Below are 20,598 nucleotides of genomic sequence, written 5' to 3' on the forward strand. Positions count from 1 at the left end.
CTAACTTTTCCAACCTAGGTGAGAAAAAATCAGATGTTTTCTTNTAAGTTATCTCAACAGTTGAAATGTGGATAATAGAAAGAGACTGGCAGAATTGACCTCATTGCACACTTTATGAACTCAAACAGGATCATTGTATTGTCTTCATCATCAACTCAAACAGGATGAATGCACTGTCTTCTTGATGATCTCATACAGGATCATTGTATTGTCTTCTTGATGGTCTCAAACAGGATCATTGTATTGTCTTCTTGATGGTCTCAAACAGGATCATTGTATTGTCTTCTTGATGGTCTCAAACAGGATCAATTTATTGTCTTCTTCATGAACTCAAACAGGATCATTGTATTGTCTTCTTCATGAACTCAAAATAGGATCATTGCATTGTCTTCTTGATGGTCTCAAACAGGATCATTGTATTGTCTTCTTCATGATCTCAAACAGGATCATTGTATTGTCTTCTTGATGGTCTCAAACAGGATCATTGTATTGTCTTCTTGATGATCTCAAACAGGATCATTGTATTGTCTTCTTGATAGTCTCAAACAGGATCATTGTATTGTCTTCTTTATGGTCTCAAACAGGATCATTGTATTGTCTTCTTTATGGTCTCAAACAGGATCATTGTATTTTCTTCTTGATGGTCTCAAACAGGATCATTGTATTGTCTTCTTGATGGTCTCAAACAGGATCATTGTATTGTCTTCTTCATGAACTCAAAATAGGATCATTGCATTGTCTTCTTGATGGTCTCAAACAGGATCATTGTATTGTCTTCTTCATGATCTCAAACAGGATCATTGTATTGTCTTCTTGATGGTCTCAAACAGGATCATTGTATTGTCTTCTTCATGATCTCAAACAGGATCATTGTATTGTCTTCTTGATGGTCTCAAACAGGATCATTGTATTGTCTTCTTGATGATCTCAAACAGGATCATTGTATTGTCTTCTTGATGGTCTCAAACAGGATCATTGTATTGTCTGCTTGATGGTCTCAAACAGGATCATTTTATTGTCTTCTTCATGAACTCAAACAGGATCATTGTATTGTCTTCTTGATGGTCTCAAACAGGATCATTGTATTGTCTTCTTCATCAACTCAAACAGGATCATTGTATTGTCTTCTTGATGGCCTCAAACAGGATCATTGTATTGTCTTCTTCATCAACTCAAACAGGATCATTGTATTGTCTTCTTCATCAACTCAAACAGGATGATTGCACTGTCTTCTTCATTAGCCCAAATTCAAGCTAAACATGGGATGTAAAACTCCAGTATTATTTATTATCTCCAGTCTATAGATTATAATAATAACCTAGCTAACAGCAGGTTCTCTAGGTATAACTATTTTTATTGTGAGATATTTTATGTTCCAGTTTTAATATTGAACCTAGGATGACCTTTTCCTGGTCTATATTCTCACTACATACAGTCATCATACTTAACTGGGTTTTAATTTTCTAATCTATTATTAGCTAACAGCGGGACAAAGACACTGTGCACTATATTCACAGTTATAGAACAAATACAGTGTACTCTGTGTTATCTGACATCTGAGTATTTCAACATCTTTTTTTGGTCCCAATTGATTTCTTTCTTATGTACATCAAGCCACACCCAGTTGAAGTTTTTAAACTTAAACAGTCTATGAATAAAGGTTTTATTTGTTTTGAAATACACTTCCCCAATCAGAGCTGTTTGGTTATTAAGCTAACACATGCACATCCATTGGAAGTTTTCGAACAAAATTGGTTAAAATGTACTGCCAGATATACAGCTATTTAACCAGCACCTGATACAGATTTGAAAAAAAAGAGAGAATTTATCCTTGAAACAAAACTTTCAACATATAAATGAATTTGAACAATTATTTTATTATTATAAATGTTATTTTTTCAACCTTTTTCATAGTGCCTCTGTGAGCCATTTGGATAAAGTGAGCCACAATCCCATCTATGTATTGATAAAGAACACCTGTTTGAATTACAATGATTAAAACTCCCATAAAGCTGTATGTATCTGTTTGAAATAATGAAATAGAATTGATGAATATATCAGATATATAGATTATAAAGAATAATAATTATAAAATATTGTTAGATGAGACACCTGTGTTGTAATTAAACATACCTGTATATACTGTTGATATAATTATCAATCTACAACAACAATCTGACTCAAACATAGACAATGGCTATTGATGACAATCATGTGGGAGGTTTGAATCTTTCTTAAGCCAAATATCCAGACAGATCAGTAGTACCTTAATCTAAGAAACAAGATTTTTATTAGCTAATCTAATCAGTAATAGTGTTTACAACTCATCGTCAAAATTTTAATCTTCAAATCCATGTGTTTCCTGTTTTATAGAAATACAAAGTGAAATTTTCACATGTCTAGTACTTCTGAAGACTATTCACATATATTCAAGACCTATATTCTTCATTCCTCCCACCCCCCTTCTTTAATTTACCTGGTGTTGCCTAAGGTCATGTCAGCCCCCCACCCCACCCCCTTTTAGTTAGTGTGTCACTTAGTCTTATCAAATCATATTATCAATTTAATATATGACTTTACAGAATCAAATATAGGACTGTGTCACATTCCAGGTTAGTTCAAGTTATGAAAGGAGATAAAAACCTGAGAGGGGCAAGGTGACATTATCATGGGCATGGGCCGTGAAATATGTAGATAATTTATGCATGCATAGTTGTATAAATCATTTCATGAAGGATTAAACAAGACAGTTTTATTGTGTGACTGGTGTAATACATTTTATTTTCAACAAGGTCGAGGGTAATAAATGTTCAGATTTTAGATTGTTTGTAATATTTGTATATACAGTTGGTCTCTTTCACTAGAGTATATTATCAATTGATTTCTATTTATTTATGTATTAGTCAGTCAGATTTTTAAAGGTGATACAAAAAGGGAGAGATATTTAGTTCTAGTTTATTTTGTGTTATGAAATTAGATATGTTAAGGGCAGACTGTCTATCAATAGAGCAACTTAATCATAATTCATACTTATTTATCATTTGTCAAGGACTAGCTGGTAGAAAGGATACTTAACTGTGAACCTATTGTCTGAGTAAAGTAAAAAGTTTTTTTAATTTTGTCCAGGCTGATATTCCAATTCAATTAAAAGAGATCGAAAAAAATTCAAAAAACTTTTTACTTTGCTCATCCAATAAGTTGTTATCCTTGTATAATATAGTTGTTTCTTGTTTCATGTGTTAGACTTTATAAGGGTTAAAGGGTATTTAAGAATAACTTCAGATATAATATTTGATTGTCACTATTAGTCCTATAAATTAGATAAAACAAGTAGGATGTAGAACTATTATTAAATTTCATCAGTCCAATATGGTACAGAACAGTAGGATGGTGTTTAACAGACAATTCTTTCACTATGTTCAATGATAAGAAAATGAAAGTGAGAAAGCCAAAGCAAGACCTGATAAACAAACCCCACCTCACCCCCCATGGAATGCCACTATTTGTGGGGATAGAAGAACCTGTTTTTTTTCAACAATTTCAATGTCTTATTTACTTGTTACCAAAATTATTTTCATATGAAAGTTCATTAGCTTTTAACAATGTATTGCCAATCAATTGTTTTGGAATTCGAGTTCCGTTTTGCAGTTCGTATCATTCGTACTTGGGTTTTTATTATTATTATTATTATTTTATTATTCCAGGATCATCACAATCATCATCACCACCATAAACCTAATCCAGTAATAACAACTATAGCTACAGCAGTATTAAATCTTGATAAGATGGCTGGCCACACAGGACATCATAATATGATGAACATGACTACTACTATGATGCCAAATGATATGGGTGGTATGGGTGATATGGGGGGTATGGGTGGTATGGATGGTAACCATGACCACAGTGGACATGGTGGACACGGTATGGATATGAACAATACGGAATGTTCAGGTGGAATGATGGTAAGGCTTTACTGCTGTAAACATTTTACCATTCTGCTCCAACACAGTTGCCTTTCTGCAAGGGTGGGCTACGGTGGCCATGGCCCGGCCAGAAAAAGTCTGGCGCAGCTTTTTATCATTTTGCAGTGAAAAAATGGCCTGTGGCCCCCCTGGAAAATTTTTTGGCCCCTGCAGAGCCCCCTCACCTTATGCCGTCTAGAAATGCCACTGGTCTAATAGTTAAAAAGTGTAGGCAACACAATGCACTGTGTAACAAGGAATAGTCAAACATGATTTGCTATAAGCTGCTCTATTCAAGTTTTGATATTGTTGTCAAAAAGGTATTTGTTGAAAAGTTTGATGTTTTGTTGTTATTTTAGATGTATTTTCATACTGGTAATTGTGAATATATTTTATTTGAAGCTTTATATACTACCAAAGTTGGTCGTAAGTATTGGATTGATTATGTTATTTCGATATTTAAAAATATTTTCAAGATATATGAGGGTCACATCAATATGGCAGCTTAAATTTTCATTTGATTAAATAATAATATTTTTTATCTTTGCAATATCAAAATCAAAATCCGATGTAAAAAAAAACGCGAAGAATGTAAATTTAGATACAGAAATTGATTTTGTAAATAAAAGTGTTTAAAGAGATGACTCTAGGGAAAATAATTCATGATGATCTCTTAATGAAACTGTTTTATAGGATTAGAATAAGCATCAGATGAGATTAATGTTGATTATTTTGTAATGATTGAATAAAAAACTCAGCTAAGTTCTATAACATGTAAATATATAATTGATATTTTGTAGATATTGTAGCAGCGTCCATTGTGATGTTTTGTCTGGCTATGTTATATGAAGGGTTAAAATATGGTCGTGAAGTTTTAGTTCAGAAAACACTCTCACAAAATAAATATATTACAACTACGCTTCCAGCAGCTAATTCACAGGAAAATATGATTATACAGACACGACAGGCTGTCGCGTAAGTATACTCTTAAATGAACTAAGGGGAGGCCGCGGTGGCTCAGTGAGTTAGACGCTTGCTAACCTGAAGGTCCAGGGTTCAATCCTTGCATAGGTCGAGATAATACCTTCGGATTTTTCAACCCAGTTTTCCCCTGTCAGTGATGCAGGCCTGACTTGGAAAAAACGTCTAGTCGTTCGGATGGGACTATAAACTGAGGACCCGTGCGCTACAGGATGCGTACTTTAAAGATCCCTTGATAGTTGGAAATCAAAAAAGAGCAGGCTAATGCCGCTGTCCTGGCAAAATTTCCCTCACTGCACCCTGCATGGCGTTCCTCATTAGCCCACATGGTGCAGAAAAGTAGGACGTAAAACCCCTAATTAACTAAGAAAATGCAGCTGTCTAGCAGAAAGACTGGATACATTGATTTCTTCCTTAAAGAAGGTAGACAAAACTACCCAGTCTTAAAACAACAACGGATAAAGAGGGTCAAAGTATATCACATCAGTTTCGATTTCCATATTTTACAGTGTGAAACTCTTGAGTTACAACATGGTTCAGGTTCTGATTTTATATCATACTTGTACATATATTTTCTTATCTAAAAGAATTAAATTTCTTTTATTTCAGGGCTCAGATGTTAAGTTGTGGTCATTTTATCCAGACATTACTTCACATGTTACAAGTTTTTATCAGTTATTGTTTAATGTTAGTTTTTATGACCTATAATGTATGGTTATGTTTAGCTATTATACTAGGGGCAGGGGCTGGTTATTTTATATTTGGGTGGAGACGAGCAGTTATTGTGGACGTAAATGAACATTGTCACTAACATTGAGTTATATCCCAGTCAGGGACCTCGTACATTATTATTCATTAGGCTGCTTTTATGGATTTTCATAATTTTGTTTTAGAATGTTGATCAAAAACATAAGGAATCGAATTTTATCAGTGCTATTTGACTGAAAATTGTTCATTTGACCATCACTGATTATAGAGTCTTTCAAAATTTCTGTCAAATTCTAGCCATAATGAATATAAAATAAATCAAGATATCTTAAATTTTTATCTAGCTTGTTTTCATGTGATCTTGTAGTAACTATAGGTAATTAAATCCATAAACCAACAGCTTTATAAAAACTTTACTGAAATTTGTTATAAAGTTATATGTTATAAAGCATTCAGACCAAAAATCATCACAAGTTGTTTACAGTGTTTTAATTATATTAAGGTACTTGTTATGCACAGTCATTTAAATGTAATTATTATCAAATAGTCCTTGTTACTTAGAGAGCAGGTGGGGTTGTAGAACTATCTCTATATCTATATGAATATCTTTATCAGACTTATTCAACTCTTGGCACTTGTTACATATAGTTATGTATAATTATGTATAGTTATGTATAAATAATCACAGATATTTATGCCTTTCAGGAACTTTTATCAAAGTAAATTCAAACAGTATTGTCATGAAGACACTGTAAACCTTGTTTTTGTTATTCTACCCATGATGTCAATAGATTTTGAGCTAATCTCAAGATCTTTATGAATATAACTTGTTTTAGTTATTGAATATTCTACCACAGTTTTAATAGATAATGAAATAGTCCTTGGATCTTTATGATTATCTGTTTCTGACACTTTCAAATATTGACACTTGTTAATTTTAACACTTTACCAGAAAGCACAGAAGTTTATTACACTGAATAATCAAATACAGAGAAATTAAGATAATGATGTAGTAAATTAAGATAATGATGTAGTAAATTAAGATAATGATGTAGTAAATTAAGATAATGATGTAGTAAATTAAGATAATGATGTAGTAAATTAAGATAATGATGTAGTAAATTAAGATAATGATGTAGTAAACTAAGATAATGATGTAGTAAATTAAGATAATGATGTAGTATATTAAAAGTGCTGTGGTTTATTTAAATTAAGTTTTATTAGTGCAAAAAGCAAATATTTTAACTACTATATTCTTTAAATCAATCTGATTAATTAAACTATTTTATTTAATATTATATCTATTTTATGTTTGAAATAGGTATGCACAAACTTGAAAAGTACCACTTTTAGTCTGAATATGTTAAAAATGTTAGTTTTTTTATTCTAATTGTTTTTTCTGTGTTTTGTTATTATTATTAAACCTAGTTACGAATCAAAACAATATTTACTTAACCTAATTTATAGACATAACATTTTAAACGAATATTCTATTATAACGAGAGTTGTTTATTGTTTATGTAATATCTAATTTGCATATTTTGTGCATAAATTATAACAATGATGTATCTTATACTTTTTAAAATTAACAAAGAATTTTACATTGTAGCCTGGGTCTCATTAATAATTGATTAATTAATATCAGAATATTTAACTTACCATGTCTAATTTGCATATTTTGTGCATACATTATTACAAAATATGTATTTAAAATTTTTGAAATGAACATATATTAAAAGATTATAATTGCATTATATTGAGCATAAAACATTTTTATCTTATTTGCATAAATCATGCATAAATTTTAATTTGTAAGTTTATCTGAATGCATGCAAATATTGAACTTATGAAGATAAATTCACAGTAGGTTAGTCTCTACTATAAGCTTTATTAAAATTAATATTTTAATTACAATATCTAATTTGCATAAATTGTGCATAAATTATGATAATTTTCCATTATCAATTTATTTTTGATAGAACTGTATATTTTAGTTGAATTATGAGTATAGAATATATTTATTTATGTACTGTATTTAAGATTATGTTATTAGTTAAGATGTAATATGTAAATCAACACTACCGGTAAAACCAGCCCACATTTTTCCAAAATTCTTGAATTTTTAAGAAACTAGGGTGAAATGGATACTTGTATGGGTAAGCCTTGAACATTGAACAGCCTCTGACTCTTAAGCAGTTTATTTCAAAGGTAATATAAAAAAAAAATAGGTTTGTTGCTATCTGAGTGTCCTATTTTCAAATATACGATAGAAGGTTTAGACATGTCTTATAATTCATTTTGTACCAGAATTTAACATAAATACATGTATAGCAAACTCAAGAATCTAGAGCTGTTATCAGACATGCCTGGTAAATACAGCTAAATCAACAACCCTGTCTTAAACCCAAGTCACTGTGATTCATGGATGTGAATTTCTATGAAATGTTCATATCAAAATATAAATATTGTATATACATTATATTAATAAAATATCTTGAATTATCAAAACTGATTGAATCAATCTGACAATAATATACCTGACTGATTAAATTTGTTAATTTGAAGGAGAACAATGGGATTTATAAGTCCTATATAACAGTGGCAGCCTTCCGAGACCCCAGGGTAAAAATAGACTGACTTAATAGTGGAATGGTTAAAATTCAAAATGTGGCATAATTTTTAAACAGACAACAATGATTTGGTGCATTTTGACACACATTTGGAGGCAAAAACGCTTGAATATGATATTTCTAAATTTATTAGAAATGCAACCCCAAGTACCCCCACTGTCACCACCACTGCAATGATTAAACTATAGGCCCATATTATTAAAGACTAGTTCTTGCCTTGACTTTTTACATTCGTTTGATGGATGAAGATAATAATAATAATAATATATTGTACCATAATATGAATATCTATAAATAATTATTTTTATTAATTCCCTTCTGTTTTTTTAAGAGCCTGGCAAAATAGTCTTTGTATAACTATAACACTAATTCCTCCATTCATTATTAGCCCATAAGATGCTGAAAACTCTGTTTCATTTCATTTGTCCTAGAAGGTACAGAACAGTTATAATGGAAAACTGATTTCATTAGCCAATAAGATGCTGACCTACAACTGAAAACTATATTCCATTAGCCCAATAGGATACAGACCGGGAATAGCCTAATACTCCATTTCAATTCATTTTTGCAGAGTTCAGCATCAGATAATAATTGAAGGTCTTTATTTTCAGATTGTATAATCTTGAGTTATTGAGCATTTAGACCTCACATATTGACAGATACGGCTCTGCATATTGAATTACTAGTTAATTGTGGTCTGATTAAAACAAGAGTTATGCCCCTTTCAGCACCTGACCAAAATGGCTGAAACCAATATTTACGTTTCTCCTGTGGAAGAAAGACCATTAGATGACAGAACAAGGGATGCTATCACAGATGGGCTGGTAGATTTATTGAGGCCAGCAGTAGAAGAAATAGATGACCGCGTAAAATGTGTTCGGTAGGTTTCAGGGCAAGAGAATTATCAAAAAACTGGATCCAGAGTTAGAAGAATGCCACGCCCACTTTTTTGTTTATATTTTTAAAGGACTCTTGATATTTGATTTTCATCCCGATATCAGGGACCTTGGCATATACCATGCTGTCCTTCAACAGCAAGGCTTTAAGTCAATTGACAGGCAACAAAAAACACTTCAAATTTTGTCAATGACCTCTTCCAACAATCTATTGGCCTTTGTGAATTGTGGTTTCACAACTATAAGGAATAGGGCTTACCCGGCGTTTTATAGAGGAGTAGACAAGTTGAGTGAATACCATATGATCTGATAGTAAGCAATATGAGGAGAATCTATGTATCTGAAACTGGCACACTATTTACATTCTCTCCCTCGTCAAATATCTTCAAATTTTTTAATTACAGTAGACCGCCTTCTAAAACTTGTTGAATTGTTGAAGATATTTTTCTTTTCTTCATTCTAGAGAAAGTCAGATGGAATTAAGACAACAGATTGACCTTGTTTCAGATCGTGAGTAGAAATTGTATGTAGGCACTACATTCTTCTTGATCAGTGTGTCAATGACTCAAGTGTGATAGATAAAAATGGTCCCGATTTGAAGATATTTACTGAAACATACTAATTTAGTATTATGATACACATACTAGGCCTACTCTTATATTAGTCCAAAATGTAGAAACATTGCAACTTTCACTTCAATATAAATTCTGTTCAGGTAACCCAGGTAAAGTTAATTTGTTTTATAATGAGGAAAATTTGCTGAAATAATGAAATTCTTATTTTATGCCATTATATAATTTGAATACAGCGTTAGATTTAACTGAAGTTGCTTTTAGCTTGGTTCAGAAATTAACTGACTTTCACTGAATATTATAATGCAAGTTTCCTATGTATTGTTTGAAAATGTATTTTATTATTTATTTTTTGGATGTCAGATATTTTATGAAATGTATTTGAATTTTTCCTAGATTTAAAGAAGATATCTGAAATTGAAGCAGTACCAGTAGATTTAGAACCCTATGTTAAAAAATTAAATAATTCTAGAAGAAGAGTGATGTTAGTTAATAATATTTTACAAAATGTCCAGGTTGGTCTACAGATTCATTTTTTAACACGTTCTTTTTTTGCCTCTATAAACTATTGGGGCAGAGTATCTTAATGATCAAGACACTTGAAAATTTTTCTGTTATACTGAAAGTCTAAAGAAATTACATGTGGATATATTATATATAGATCTTTATTTAGTTTATATATGTAAGTGAAGACATCAGAGAAAGTAAATTTTTGATGACGTCACAAATCACAAAGGCTCTCACAATTAGTGTTGCCATCAAACACTTAGTTTAAGTGGAATTGCTGGAACTGCAGATGTCTGATTGAAAATTAAAATGTTGCAAATAGATCTTACAATTTTCCCAGATACACAAATGATTAAGAAAACCTTTTTTACAATCCCTTTAATAATGGCCTGCTGATGAATGACTGTATCCCTCTCTCTGTAATGGATTGTCTATAAATGTTTAATGATACTTTGTAATTGCAGGATAGATTAAATAAACTACATACCAACGTATCTAAAGAAACAGCTAGGAGGAAATCTTTATTAGATCCTGGAGCTACTTTTAAATAATATATTGATAGACTGTTATGATAGATAAAGCTCACATTAAATAACAGAACACAATATTAACGTGTGTATCCATGAGTAGTATACCCTAATATGGTGTTCTGTTACTTGCTAGACTATCTTAATAATCCAGTTATGTAACTTACATGTGAACGCTTACATGAGTTGAACATCATTATCAACTGGTGCTTTTATTGTGAACGCTTTTTTGAGAAGTTAAAGTGTCATTATTAACTGAAAATTTTAAGATACACATTTAGCACCATCATGATATCAAGCTATTACGTACTGTGTTTAATCGTTTGCCTTTATAGCTATTGAAACTACACGTGAAGCCAAATTATTTACAGACTTTCTGTAGAGATCACTGATTGGCTGTATTCGGTATATAGTCCAATTGAATCATTGCAGTCCATGATAAAAGAAAGATGGCTATTGCAGTCAAGGTATTACATGTAGTTCATAATACCTTGACATTGTGAAGATGGAATTATATGTGAACACTTGCATATGGAGAAGTTAAGGTGTTATCAACTGGAGCTTGTAAGATACATCTTTACAACAATTTATTAAAATGCTGATTTTGGTGTTTTATTTTATCTTAGAACTTTGTATTAAGAGTGAGGAAGTTCATAGAAACACCTGTGTAAAACACTGGACGAGGTCATAAAAAGGTCACGAAACATTAGGGTGGAGTGAAATATATACAAGCACTTGAAGGACAAGACATTCCATGACATTTTGTTACTGTAATTTGGCTTTAATTTGTTGTCTACAGAGACCACTACAATCAATCTTGATGTGAAGTTGTGAACGCTTACATGTGAAAAAGTTATTTGTCATTATGAACTGGACCATTTAAAATACACTTTATGTGTATCATGTTATCTTAAAGTTATTAAACTACGTAATAACATAAGAATCTGACTTTATAAATAAAAATCTTTTCAAGCAAGACAGTTGTCCCCCATTGAGTCAGTCTGCCCCCTATTTTTACCCCCAGTCTTAAGAGGCTGGCACTGCCACTTCCTACAGACAAGTTTAAGCAATACATCCACAGATATAATACTCCAAACAAGACATAAAGTGATGATTTTTATTCCCTTGGTTACAACTAGAATAATAATGATACAATTTATAAATTACTAGAATTCTTTTTCCCCCAAAAAAACTTTGTACCATGTGTTGGAGGCTTGTTAGATGTAAAAATCGGACCATTGATCAGCAATCCAGGCTGTGTTTAGTATATCATTTTGATCAGATCAGCCCCTCTGCTCTGTTAAACTATAGACATATATATATGTATAGTTTTATTTCTACGTCTATATTAGGGGAATGATAACAATCAAGATACAATCCAACATTTAGAATATATTTACACATTGATTTTTCATATTGTGCATTTAAAAAGGTACATGCATTACAATATTCCTACAAATTTTGGAAACAGAATTTGCAAGGTGCACTGTTCAAATGGTACATGTATTGCAAGGCCTTCTTTGAAGCATTTTCACAAATTTTAGAAACAAATCACCAAATTCATACACATAACCACGCCCATGATGATTGAGTGATGAAATTTAAAATACAACCGAATTCCCCATATTAGAATATATGTTCACTGGTATAATCACTGGCTACATTCCAGTGAAGACGTGTTCAAATGTTCTTGACTAGTGAAGACATGTTCAAATGATCTTAACGAGTGCTCAGAGTGTTCAGATCGTTTTATCTGTTGGTAGTAGCTCTCTGTCTTGAGAATGCCAAGAGAGTTTAAAATTATTAGCTACTAGTTTTGCCTGAAAAAAGAATAACATGGTTTATTATCCTGGTACTCTGCTTTGATATATTGGATCCTAGCATCTCCTTTAAACGCAATTCCAGTCAAATTTCGACATTGAGCTGTAAACACTGTTTTATTCGTGATTATCATAGCTTTTCTGACACTAAGGTACGATTGGTTAAAGCATGTGAACGCCAGCGCTTCTCTGTCTAAAAACTATAGATGGTGTACTTACTGTGACTATTGCCATAAATGCCCCTAGCAGGAACCCTGCCAGGACGTCTGTAGGATGGTGCCAGTAGTCAAAGACTCTCGATACACTGGCATATATAGCCATATAAAAACACGGAATCTGTAGGAAGGTTTTTAATAACGGCAATGTTTGGAAGTGGAATTTTTCATGAATATAACACTGGAAAGATATATAAAAAAATTCAAATAGCATATACCAAAATCGTTTAAAGTCTGACTGACCTGTCGGAGTGTTTAAAATATAGATCTATCAATCAGGTTTAGATTGGAGCAGTGGTGTATTTAGGAGGGGGGATTTGGTCATGCCCTCCCCTCACGCTTGTAAAAGGTATTATTTTGAATTGAAAAGCCTTCTAAATGCTCAAAATTCATCTCGGGTCATCCGTTGGCTCCCGAGGGCATTTGGCAGTCTCCAGTACTCAAGGGGTTTCGGGCATCGCCTTGAAGAGACACCTCCCATTTTTGGTCGCTCCCTCGTGCATTTTCTAGATACGCCCCTGGATTGGATTAGTAATATAGAAGTATACTTACTATCAAAAACAACATGGCGTATATTGATAGAGCGGCATGGCCTGATGGAAAAGATAACCTGGAATACACAATATTATTTTGGTCATATTCTGTTATTTACAAGAATAAAACAGTTATTATTACATCAGTTTGTTAACGATCAGTGCCAATGCTATACAACGTCTCTAAACCAATCTGAGCTATTCCCCATTATGAAAGGACCGATCAGTGCCAATGCTGTACAGTGTCTCCACAACACTGTTAAGGGATAGATCAGTGTCAATGCTGTACAATGTCTAAACAACACTGTTAAGGGAACGATCAGTGTCAATGCTGTACAATGTCTCCACAACACTGTTAAGGGATAGATCAGTGTCAATGCTGTACAATGTCTAAACAACACTGTTAAGGGAACGATCAGTGCCAATGCTGTGCAATGTCTAAACAACACTGTTAAGGGAACGATCAGTGCCAATGCTGTACAATGTCTCCACAACTCTGTTAAGGGAACGATCAGTGTCAATGCTGTACAATGTCTCCACAACACTGTTAAGGGATAGATCAGTGTCAATGCTGTACAATGTCTAAACAACACTGTTAAGGGAACGATCAGTGCCAATGCTGTACAATGTCTAAACAACACTGTTAAGGGAACGATCAGTGCCAATGCTGTGCAATGTCTAAACAACACTGTTAAGAGAACGATCAGTGTCAATGCTGTGCAATGTCTAAACAACACTGTTAAGGGAACGATCAGTGCCAATGCTGTACAATGTCTCCACAACTCTGTTAAGGGAACGATCAGTGTCCATGATGTACAACGTCTCCACAACACTGTTAAGGGAACGATCAGTGCCAATGATGTACAACGTCTCGAAACCACTGTTAAGGGAACGATCAGTGTCAATGCTGTACAACGTTGCCAAATGACTTAATCAAGGGCTATACACTGTTCCCATTTTTCGAACTGATGAAGGATACGGGTTACAGATTCGTTTACTCAGAACCATATCTTTTCTAAATTCAAAGCTTCCTTAAGGTAATGGAGGAAATACCTATCATAAAAGCTAATCCCCACCCCCCTTTCCCCTCTCCCCCTTCTCTCTCCTGAAACCTCTTGAGTGATGCCCATGATTCATATTAAAGATCTACCTGGCTTGCTTCAGTTCTTCCTGGGTACCTGACGTACAAACAAAATCTTCAATATACTGTCCTGTACAATTAAATTTCTCCGGTTGACATACAGCCAGAAAATGAGGTCTCAATCGACCCACAGAATATTTCATTATGTCCACAGAAAACTGTGTAGAAGCGAAACCAAACAGAAACACTGCCATTGTACATGATATCTGTTCAACAATAACTTTTAGTTTTGATACTTTCGGTTGTAAATCTAGTTCATTTCGTCGTATCTCCAACAAGACAGTGACTATATCACCAATAGCAAGCTGAAATAGGAATATAACAATAGAAACATTTTAATATAAAACTTTTGTTATTTTTTGTATTAAGAGCCGTTTGAACACTTCATCAAGCACTATTTTGGAAACTTCGTGCCGAGGTTCATTTTGCTGACTTTACTGTTGACAGCTGTCATAATATCCATCAGAAGCTAGAATAGAGGCAGATATTTCGGACTAACTAACATTATGTTCTGCATGTTATATTCCACCAGAGCATTGCATGGCGTATGGAATTTAGTGACAACACGGATCCAACATTGAAATAATGTCCTACCGAAATGTAAATACTCACAATGACAAGTGGCATGAAAAATGAAACCAAGTAAAGAACGATATTGCTGACAGTTGATGTTTTATAAGGATATCTAATAGACTCATCACTACAGAAAAACCCTTGTTTAAATGGTTCACCAATAAAATATAATATAGCAGACCCTGAAAATACTGAAATAAAAAAGGAACTTAACCAATCAGTGTTGTATTTTGGTGGTGGGTCAATGGGCCATGCCCCTCCCCTCTCCTCAGGCCTCTGAAAGGTTTTACATGAAAGTGAAAATTAAGCCCTCCAAATGTTGCTATATATCAGGTATATCTGGTTTCTGGGTGGAGGGAAGGGGGGAGGGGGGGCCTCTGGGCTTCGCCTCATAGAGACACCTCTCATTTTTGTCCCTCACACCCTTCAGACATTTTCCACAAACGACCCTGTAATCAAAGCACGATTTTGAAAAAATACAGTAGTGCAAAGAAATGAATCTGGAAGAAAGAATATAATTACCAACTTTAATAAAACTAGATGCTCTTATTTAAATATTCTAATTTTATCGATTTTTCTTAGTATTAAATTAACGTAATATATTCATATTTCTAAATAGCAGTTGCGAACACTAAACTTGTTCTGGGTGTATAGAAGCACTGGGTCACAAGTAGAGATTATTATGGATTTCAACATAAGTTTAAGTCAAATTGGCGAGAAATTAATTGCTACTGGAGAGATTTACAATCTTGGGGTGTTTTGTTGTGTTTATGTCGTGGAAAAATTTCTAAAGTACTGAGCAATATCCAAAATTTAGATTTTAGACAAGGTTATTTAAGAATACATACAGCCTAGTGGCGACGTCAACTCCAGACTGGGGGTACACATTTTTCAGGGGGTAGGCCTACAAAAAGAGATACACCCCACACCCTCCCATCCAACTTCTATACCACACCCCTACTGACGCTGACAATATTACAGCCGTGCATGTTGAATCACTCGGTAGTTTTTATATGACAACATTTTAAAAAATACTGAGAAGCTTATCGGGTACGGCTATTAGAAACGTCTACTTGTACCGGTACGCACATTCTCCAAAAGATCTTAGCGGTTAGGGTCTCATAAGACTGTTTCTAGGATATCCTGGTGTCTTAACTTCTAACACTGTTTCTAGGATATCCTAGGGACTTAACTTCTAACACTGTTTCTAGGATATCCCAGGGTCTTAACTTCTGACACTGTTTCTAGGATATCCTGGGGTCTTAACTTCTAACACTGTTTCTAGGATATCCCAGGGTCTTAACTTCTAACACTGTTTCTAGGATATCCTAGGGTCTTAGCTTCTAACACTGTTTCTAGGATATCCTAGGGTCTTAACTTCTAACACTGTTTCTAGGATATCCTAGGGTCTTAACTTATAATACTGTTTCTAGGATATCCTAGGGTCTTAACTTCTAATACTGTTTCTATGATATCCTAGTGTCTTCACTTCTAACACTGTTTCTATGATATCCTAGGGTCTTACACTGTTTCTAGGATATCCTGGGGTCTTAACTTCTAATACTGTTTCTAGGATATCCTAGGGTCTTAACTTCTAATACTGTTTCTATGATATCCTAGTGTCTTCACTTCTAACACTGTTTCTATGATATCCTGGTGTCTTAACTTCTAACACTGTTTCTATGATATCCTAGGGATCTTAACTTCTAACACTGTTTCTAGGATATCCTGGTGTCTTAACTTCTAACACTGTTTCTAGGATATCCTGGTGTCCTAACTTCTAACACTGTTTCTATGATATCCTAGGGATTTAACTTCTAACACTGTTTCTAGGATATACCAGGGTCTTAACTTCTAACACTGTTTCTAGGATATCCTGGGGTCTTAACTTCTAACACTGTTTCTAGGATATCCCAGGGTCTTAACTTCTAACACTGTTTCTAGGATATCCTAGGGTCTTAGCTTCTAACACTGTTTCTGGGATATCCTGGTGTCTTAACTTCTAGCACTGTTTCTATGATATCCTAGGGACTTAACTTCTAACACTGTTTCTAGGATATCCTGGTGTCTTAACTTCTAACACTGTTTCTAGGATATCCTAGAGACTTAACTTCTAACACTGTTTATAGGATATCCTGGGTCTTAACTTCTAACACTGTTTCTAGGATATCCTAGGGTCTTAACTTCTAACACTGTTTCTAGGATATCCTAGGGTCTTAACTTCTAACACTGTTTGTAGGATATCCTATGGTCTTAACTTCTAACACTGTTTCTAGGATATCCTGGGGTCTTAGCTTCTAACACTGTTTCTAGGATATCCTGGGATCTTAACTTCTAACACTGTTTCTAGGATATCCCAGGGTCTTAACTTCCAACACTGTTTCTAGGATATCCTAGGGTCTTAGCTTCTAACACTGTTTCTAGGATATCCTGGGGTCTTAACTTCTAACACTGTTTCTAGGATATCCTAGGGTCTTAACTTCTAACACTATTTCTATGATATCCTAGGGTTTTAACTTATAACACTGTTTCTATGATATCCTAGGGTATTAACTTATAACACTGTTTCTAGGATATCCTAGGGTCTTAACTTCTAAAACTGTTTCTAGGATATCCTAGGGTCTTAACTTATAACACTGTTTCTAGGATATCCTAGGATCTTAACTTCTAAAACTGTTTCTAGGATATCCTAGGGTCTTAAATGAAAATACTGTTTCTATGATATCCTAGGGTCTTAACTTATAACACTGTTTCTAGGATATCCTAGGGTCTTAACTTCTAACACTGTTTCTAGGATATCCTAGGGTCTTAACTTCTAACACTGTTTCTAGGATATCCTGGGGTCTTAGCTTCTAACACTGGTTCTAGGATATCCTAGGGTATTAACTTCTAACACTGTTTCTAGGATATCCTAGGGTATTAACTTCTAACACTGTTTCTAGGATATCCTAGGGTATTAACTTCTAACACTGTTTCTAGGATATCGTACGGTCTTAACTTCTAACACTGTTTCTAGGATACCCTAGGGTCTTAACTTCTAACACTGTTTCTAGGATATCCTAGGATATTAACTTCTAACACTGTTTTTAGGATATCCTAGGGTATTAACTTCTGACACTATTTCTAGGATATCCTAAGGTCTTAACTTCTAACATTATTTCTAGGATATCCTAGGGTATTAACTTCTAACACTGTTTCTAGGATATCCTAGGGTATTAACTTCTAACACTGTTTCTATGATATCCTAGGGTCTTAGCTTCTAATACTGTTTCTATGATATCCTAGGGTCTTAGCTTCTAACACTGTTTCTAGGATATCCTAGGGTATTAACTTCTAACACTGTTTCTATGACATCCTAGGGTCTTAGCTTCTAACACTGTTTCTAGGATATCCCAGGGTCCTAACTTCTAACACTGTTTCTAGGATATCCTAGGGTCTTAACTTCTAATACTGTTTCTATGATATCCTAGGGTCTTAGCTTCTAACACTGTTTCTAGGATATCCTAGGGTCTTAACTTCTAATATTGTTTCTATGATATCCTAGGGTCTTAGCTTCTAACACTGTTTCTATGATACCCTAGGGTCTTAACTTCTAATACTGTTTCTAGGATATCCTAGGGTCTTAACTTCTAACACTGTTTCTATGATATCCTAGGGTATTAACTTCTAACACTGTTTCTAGGATATTCTGGGGTCTTAACTTCTAACACTGTTTCTATGATATCCTGGGGTCTTAACTTCTAATACTGTTTCTATGATATCCTAGGGACTTAGCTTCTAACACTGTTTCTAGGATATCCTAGGGTCTAAGCTTCTAACACTGTTTCTATGATATCCTAGGGTCTTAACCTCTAACACTGTTTCTAGGATATCCTAGGGTATTAACTTCTAACACTGTTTCTAGGATATCCTAGGGACTTCTAACACTGTTTCTAGGATATCCTAGGGTCTTAACTTCTAACACTGTTTCTATGATATCCTAGGGACTTAACTTCTAACACTGTTTCTAGGATACCCTAGGGTCTTAACTTCTAACACTGTTTCTAGGATATCCTAGGGTCTTAACTTCTAACACTGTTTCTATGATATCCAAGGGTCTTAACTTCTAATACTGTTTCTATGATATCCAAGGGTCTTAACTTCTAATATTGTTTCTAGGATATCCTAACGCTTAGATCATTTCGAGAATTTGTGAACAGTTTGGTCAAATTTCATTAGATTTTTTTAAAACAATACCCTGGATTAACGATGATTATTTACAAATCCCTGTGTACAGCGATTTGGAAAATATGTGATATCTATAACAGATAGTGTCATTTAACAAGGCAAAGTTAGGTCAAGCATGCCTCATGGGCCAGGCCCGTAACCAGCCCAATGTGCCAAGGGTGGACGCATTTGCACGTGGGGTTTGGGATGGTGTCTGTAATTGTATATGGAGAATTTGTTCGTGTTTTGCTGGGGCGAGGGGGCGAATATACTTCCCCTTTTGGGTTTATTAACAAGTGTGTCAAACGTTGACAACGTATACAACAATATTACATATTATGTTTAAAGCAGGTGTCCATTCCCCTTGCCCCCTTCCATTCCCTCGTCGTCTATATATTAATTAGGGAAGGCGTCTTTAACAAGTTTGTGAAAAGTTGACATCTTATTAATATCATTCCACCATCTATACCCCCTCTTTAAGGATTCGCCCATCCAACCTGTCGTTTTACCCCTTCTTCAAAAGCTAAATATGGTTAAATAAGGTCACTCTTGTCGTATCGTTTAAACGACATGTATCTCATATTTCGGGTTTCAATAAGTTTCTCTTTGGTCTTATAAACTGAATTATACAATGTAGTTTTTGGTGATTACGTGCCTTATATTTTATTAAAATAAAGCTGTTATATGTACGCTCCCTTACCCCTTCTCCAAATTGTCCAACTCTACTAAAATATAGTAAAAACTCACCTAAAACGAACAAAATATAGTTAGCCAAAGTTGTTAACACACAATGTTTACCCCACGCCATTATGACTTTAAGCCTGAAGCTACAAACTAACTAAATAAAGCTTTAAACTAGGACAGTGTTTAGAAAATCATCCCGTATTTTATTCAATCATATTTTAAATCTATACCGGCTTATCTATAGTTTACTATCTCTTAATGATATAACTAGGATTTGACAGCTCCACGTGGCTTTGTTGTTTTTTTTATATAGTAGATGAGTAATGTACCATTATAAAAGTTAGTTCGGTAGGCCTACATTACAGTCAATCCTTTAGTTACTTTTCTCTTCTTACAATCTTTAATTGGTCATTGAACACTCCCTGATTGATTAATATTGAAAATCGATACCTGACAGATTTTGTATGGAATTATTTGACTTGTGTTACCAGTATATCCCTAATATTAGTTTTGAGTGGTCATTATTCGGGACTAAAGTCTATAATAGCAGTTTGAAATCAATAGTATGCCTACTCGGGGACAATGATAAAAACGGATAGGTAAACTATATAGTATTATAGTTGGTCACTTATTATAAAGA

At 33.9% G+C, this 20,598-nt stretch overlaps 3 protein-coding genes across 3 annotated transcripts; 2 read left to right on the forward strand and 1 right to left on the reverse strand.

Annotated features, from left to right (window-relative positions):
- Positions 1-4,324: 4,324 nt before the first annotated feature.
- LOTGIDRAFT_136112 (hypothetical protein) lies at positions 4,325-5,757 on the forward strand (the record flags this gene model as incomplete). The annotated part of the gene is made up of 3 exons (XM_009046588.1): positions 4,325-4,391; positions 4,766-4,940; positions 5,556-5,757. 3 exons carry the CDS (start codon positions 4,325-4,327, stop codon positions 5,755-5,757), a joined length of 444 nt encoding a protein of 147 aa, XP_009044836.1.
- A 3,256-nt stretch (positions 5,758-9,013) lies between these two features.
- LOTGIDRAFT_223864 (hypothetical protein) lies at positions 9,014-11,760 on the forward strand. Its single transcript, XM_009046589.1, has 4 exons — positions 9,014-9,164; positions 9,644-9,690; positions 10,149-10,267; positions 10,724-11,760. The coding sequence occupies exons 1-4, from the start codon at positions 9,025-9,027 to the stop codon at positions 10,808-10,810; spliced, it is 393 nt and encodes a 130-aa protein (XP_009044837.1). The 5' UTR covers positions 9,014-9,024; the 3' UTR covers positions 10,811-11,760.
- Positions 11,761-11,890: 130 nt separating this feature from the next.
- LOTGIDRAFT_237348 (hypothetical protein) lies at positions 11,891-20,082 on the reverse strand (the record flags this gene model as incomplete). Its single annotated transcript, XM_009046590.1, has 7 exons — positions 11,891-11,987; positions 12,209-12,606; positions 12,826-13,002; positions 13,374-13,431; positions 14,505-14,800; positions 15,108-15,259; positions 20,022-20,082. The coding sequence occupies 6 exons, from the start codon at positions 20,080-20,082 to the stop codon at positions 12,526-12,528; spliced, it is 825 nt and encodes a 274-aa protein (XP_009044838.1). The 3' UTR covers positions 11,891-11,987; positions 12,209-12,525.
- Positions 20,083-20,598: the final 516 nt, after the last annotated feature.

Source organism: Lottia gigantea (assembly GCF_000327385.1).
Source record: "Lottia gigantea unplaced genomic scaffold LOTGIsca_103, whole genome shotgun sequence".
In the NCBI taxonomy this organism is placed as follows: domain Eukaryota; kingdom Metazoa; phylum Mollusca; class Gastropoda; family Lottiidae; genus Lottia; species Lottia gigantea.

What these genes read in the sequence shown, in the direction of transcription:
- LOTGIDRAFT_223864 (XM_009046589.1), top strand. Translation starts at nt 9,025, where the DNA reads ATGGCTGAAACCAATATTTACGTTTCTCCTGTGGAAGAAAGACCATTA. An exon ending in GACCGCGTAAAATGTGTTCG is followed by an intron (nt 9,165 to 9,643) that starts GTAGGTTTCAGG and finishes TCTTCATTCTAG; the next exon opens with AGAAAGTCAGATGGAATTAA. An exon ending in ATATTTTACAAAATGTCCAG is followed by an intron (nt 10,268 to 10,723) that starts GTTGGTCTACAG and finishes TTGTAATTGCAG; the next exon opens with GATAGATTAAATAAACTACA.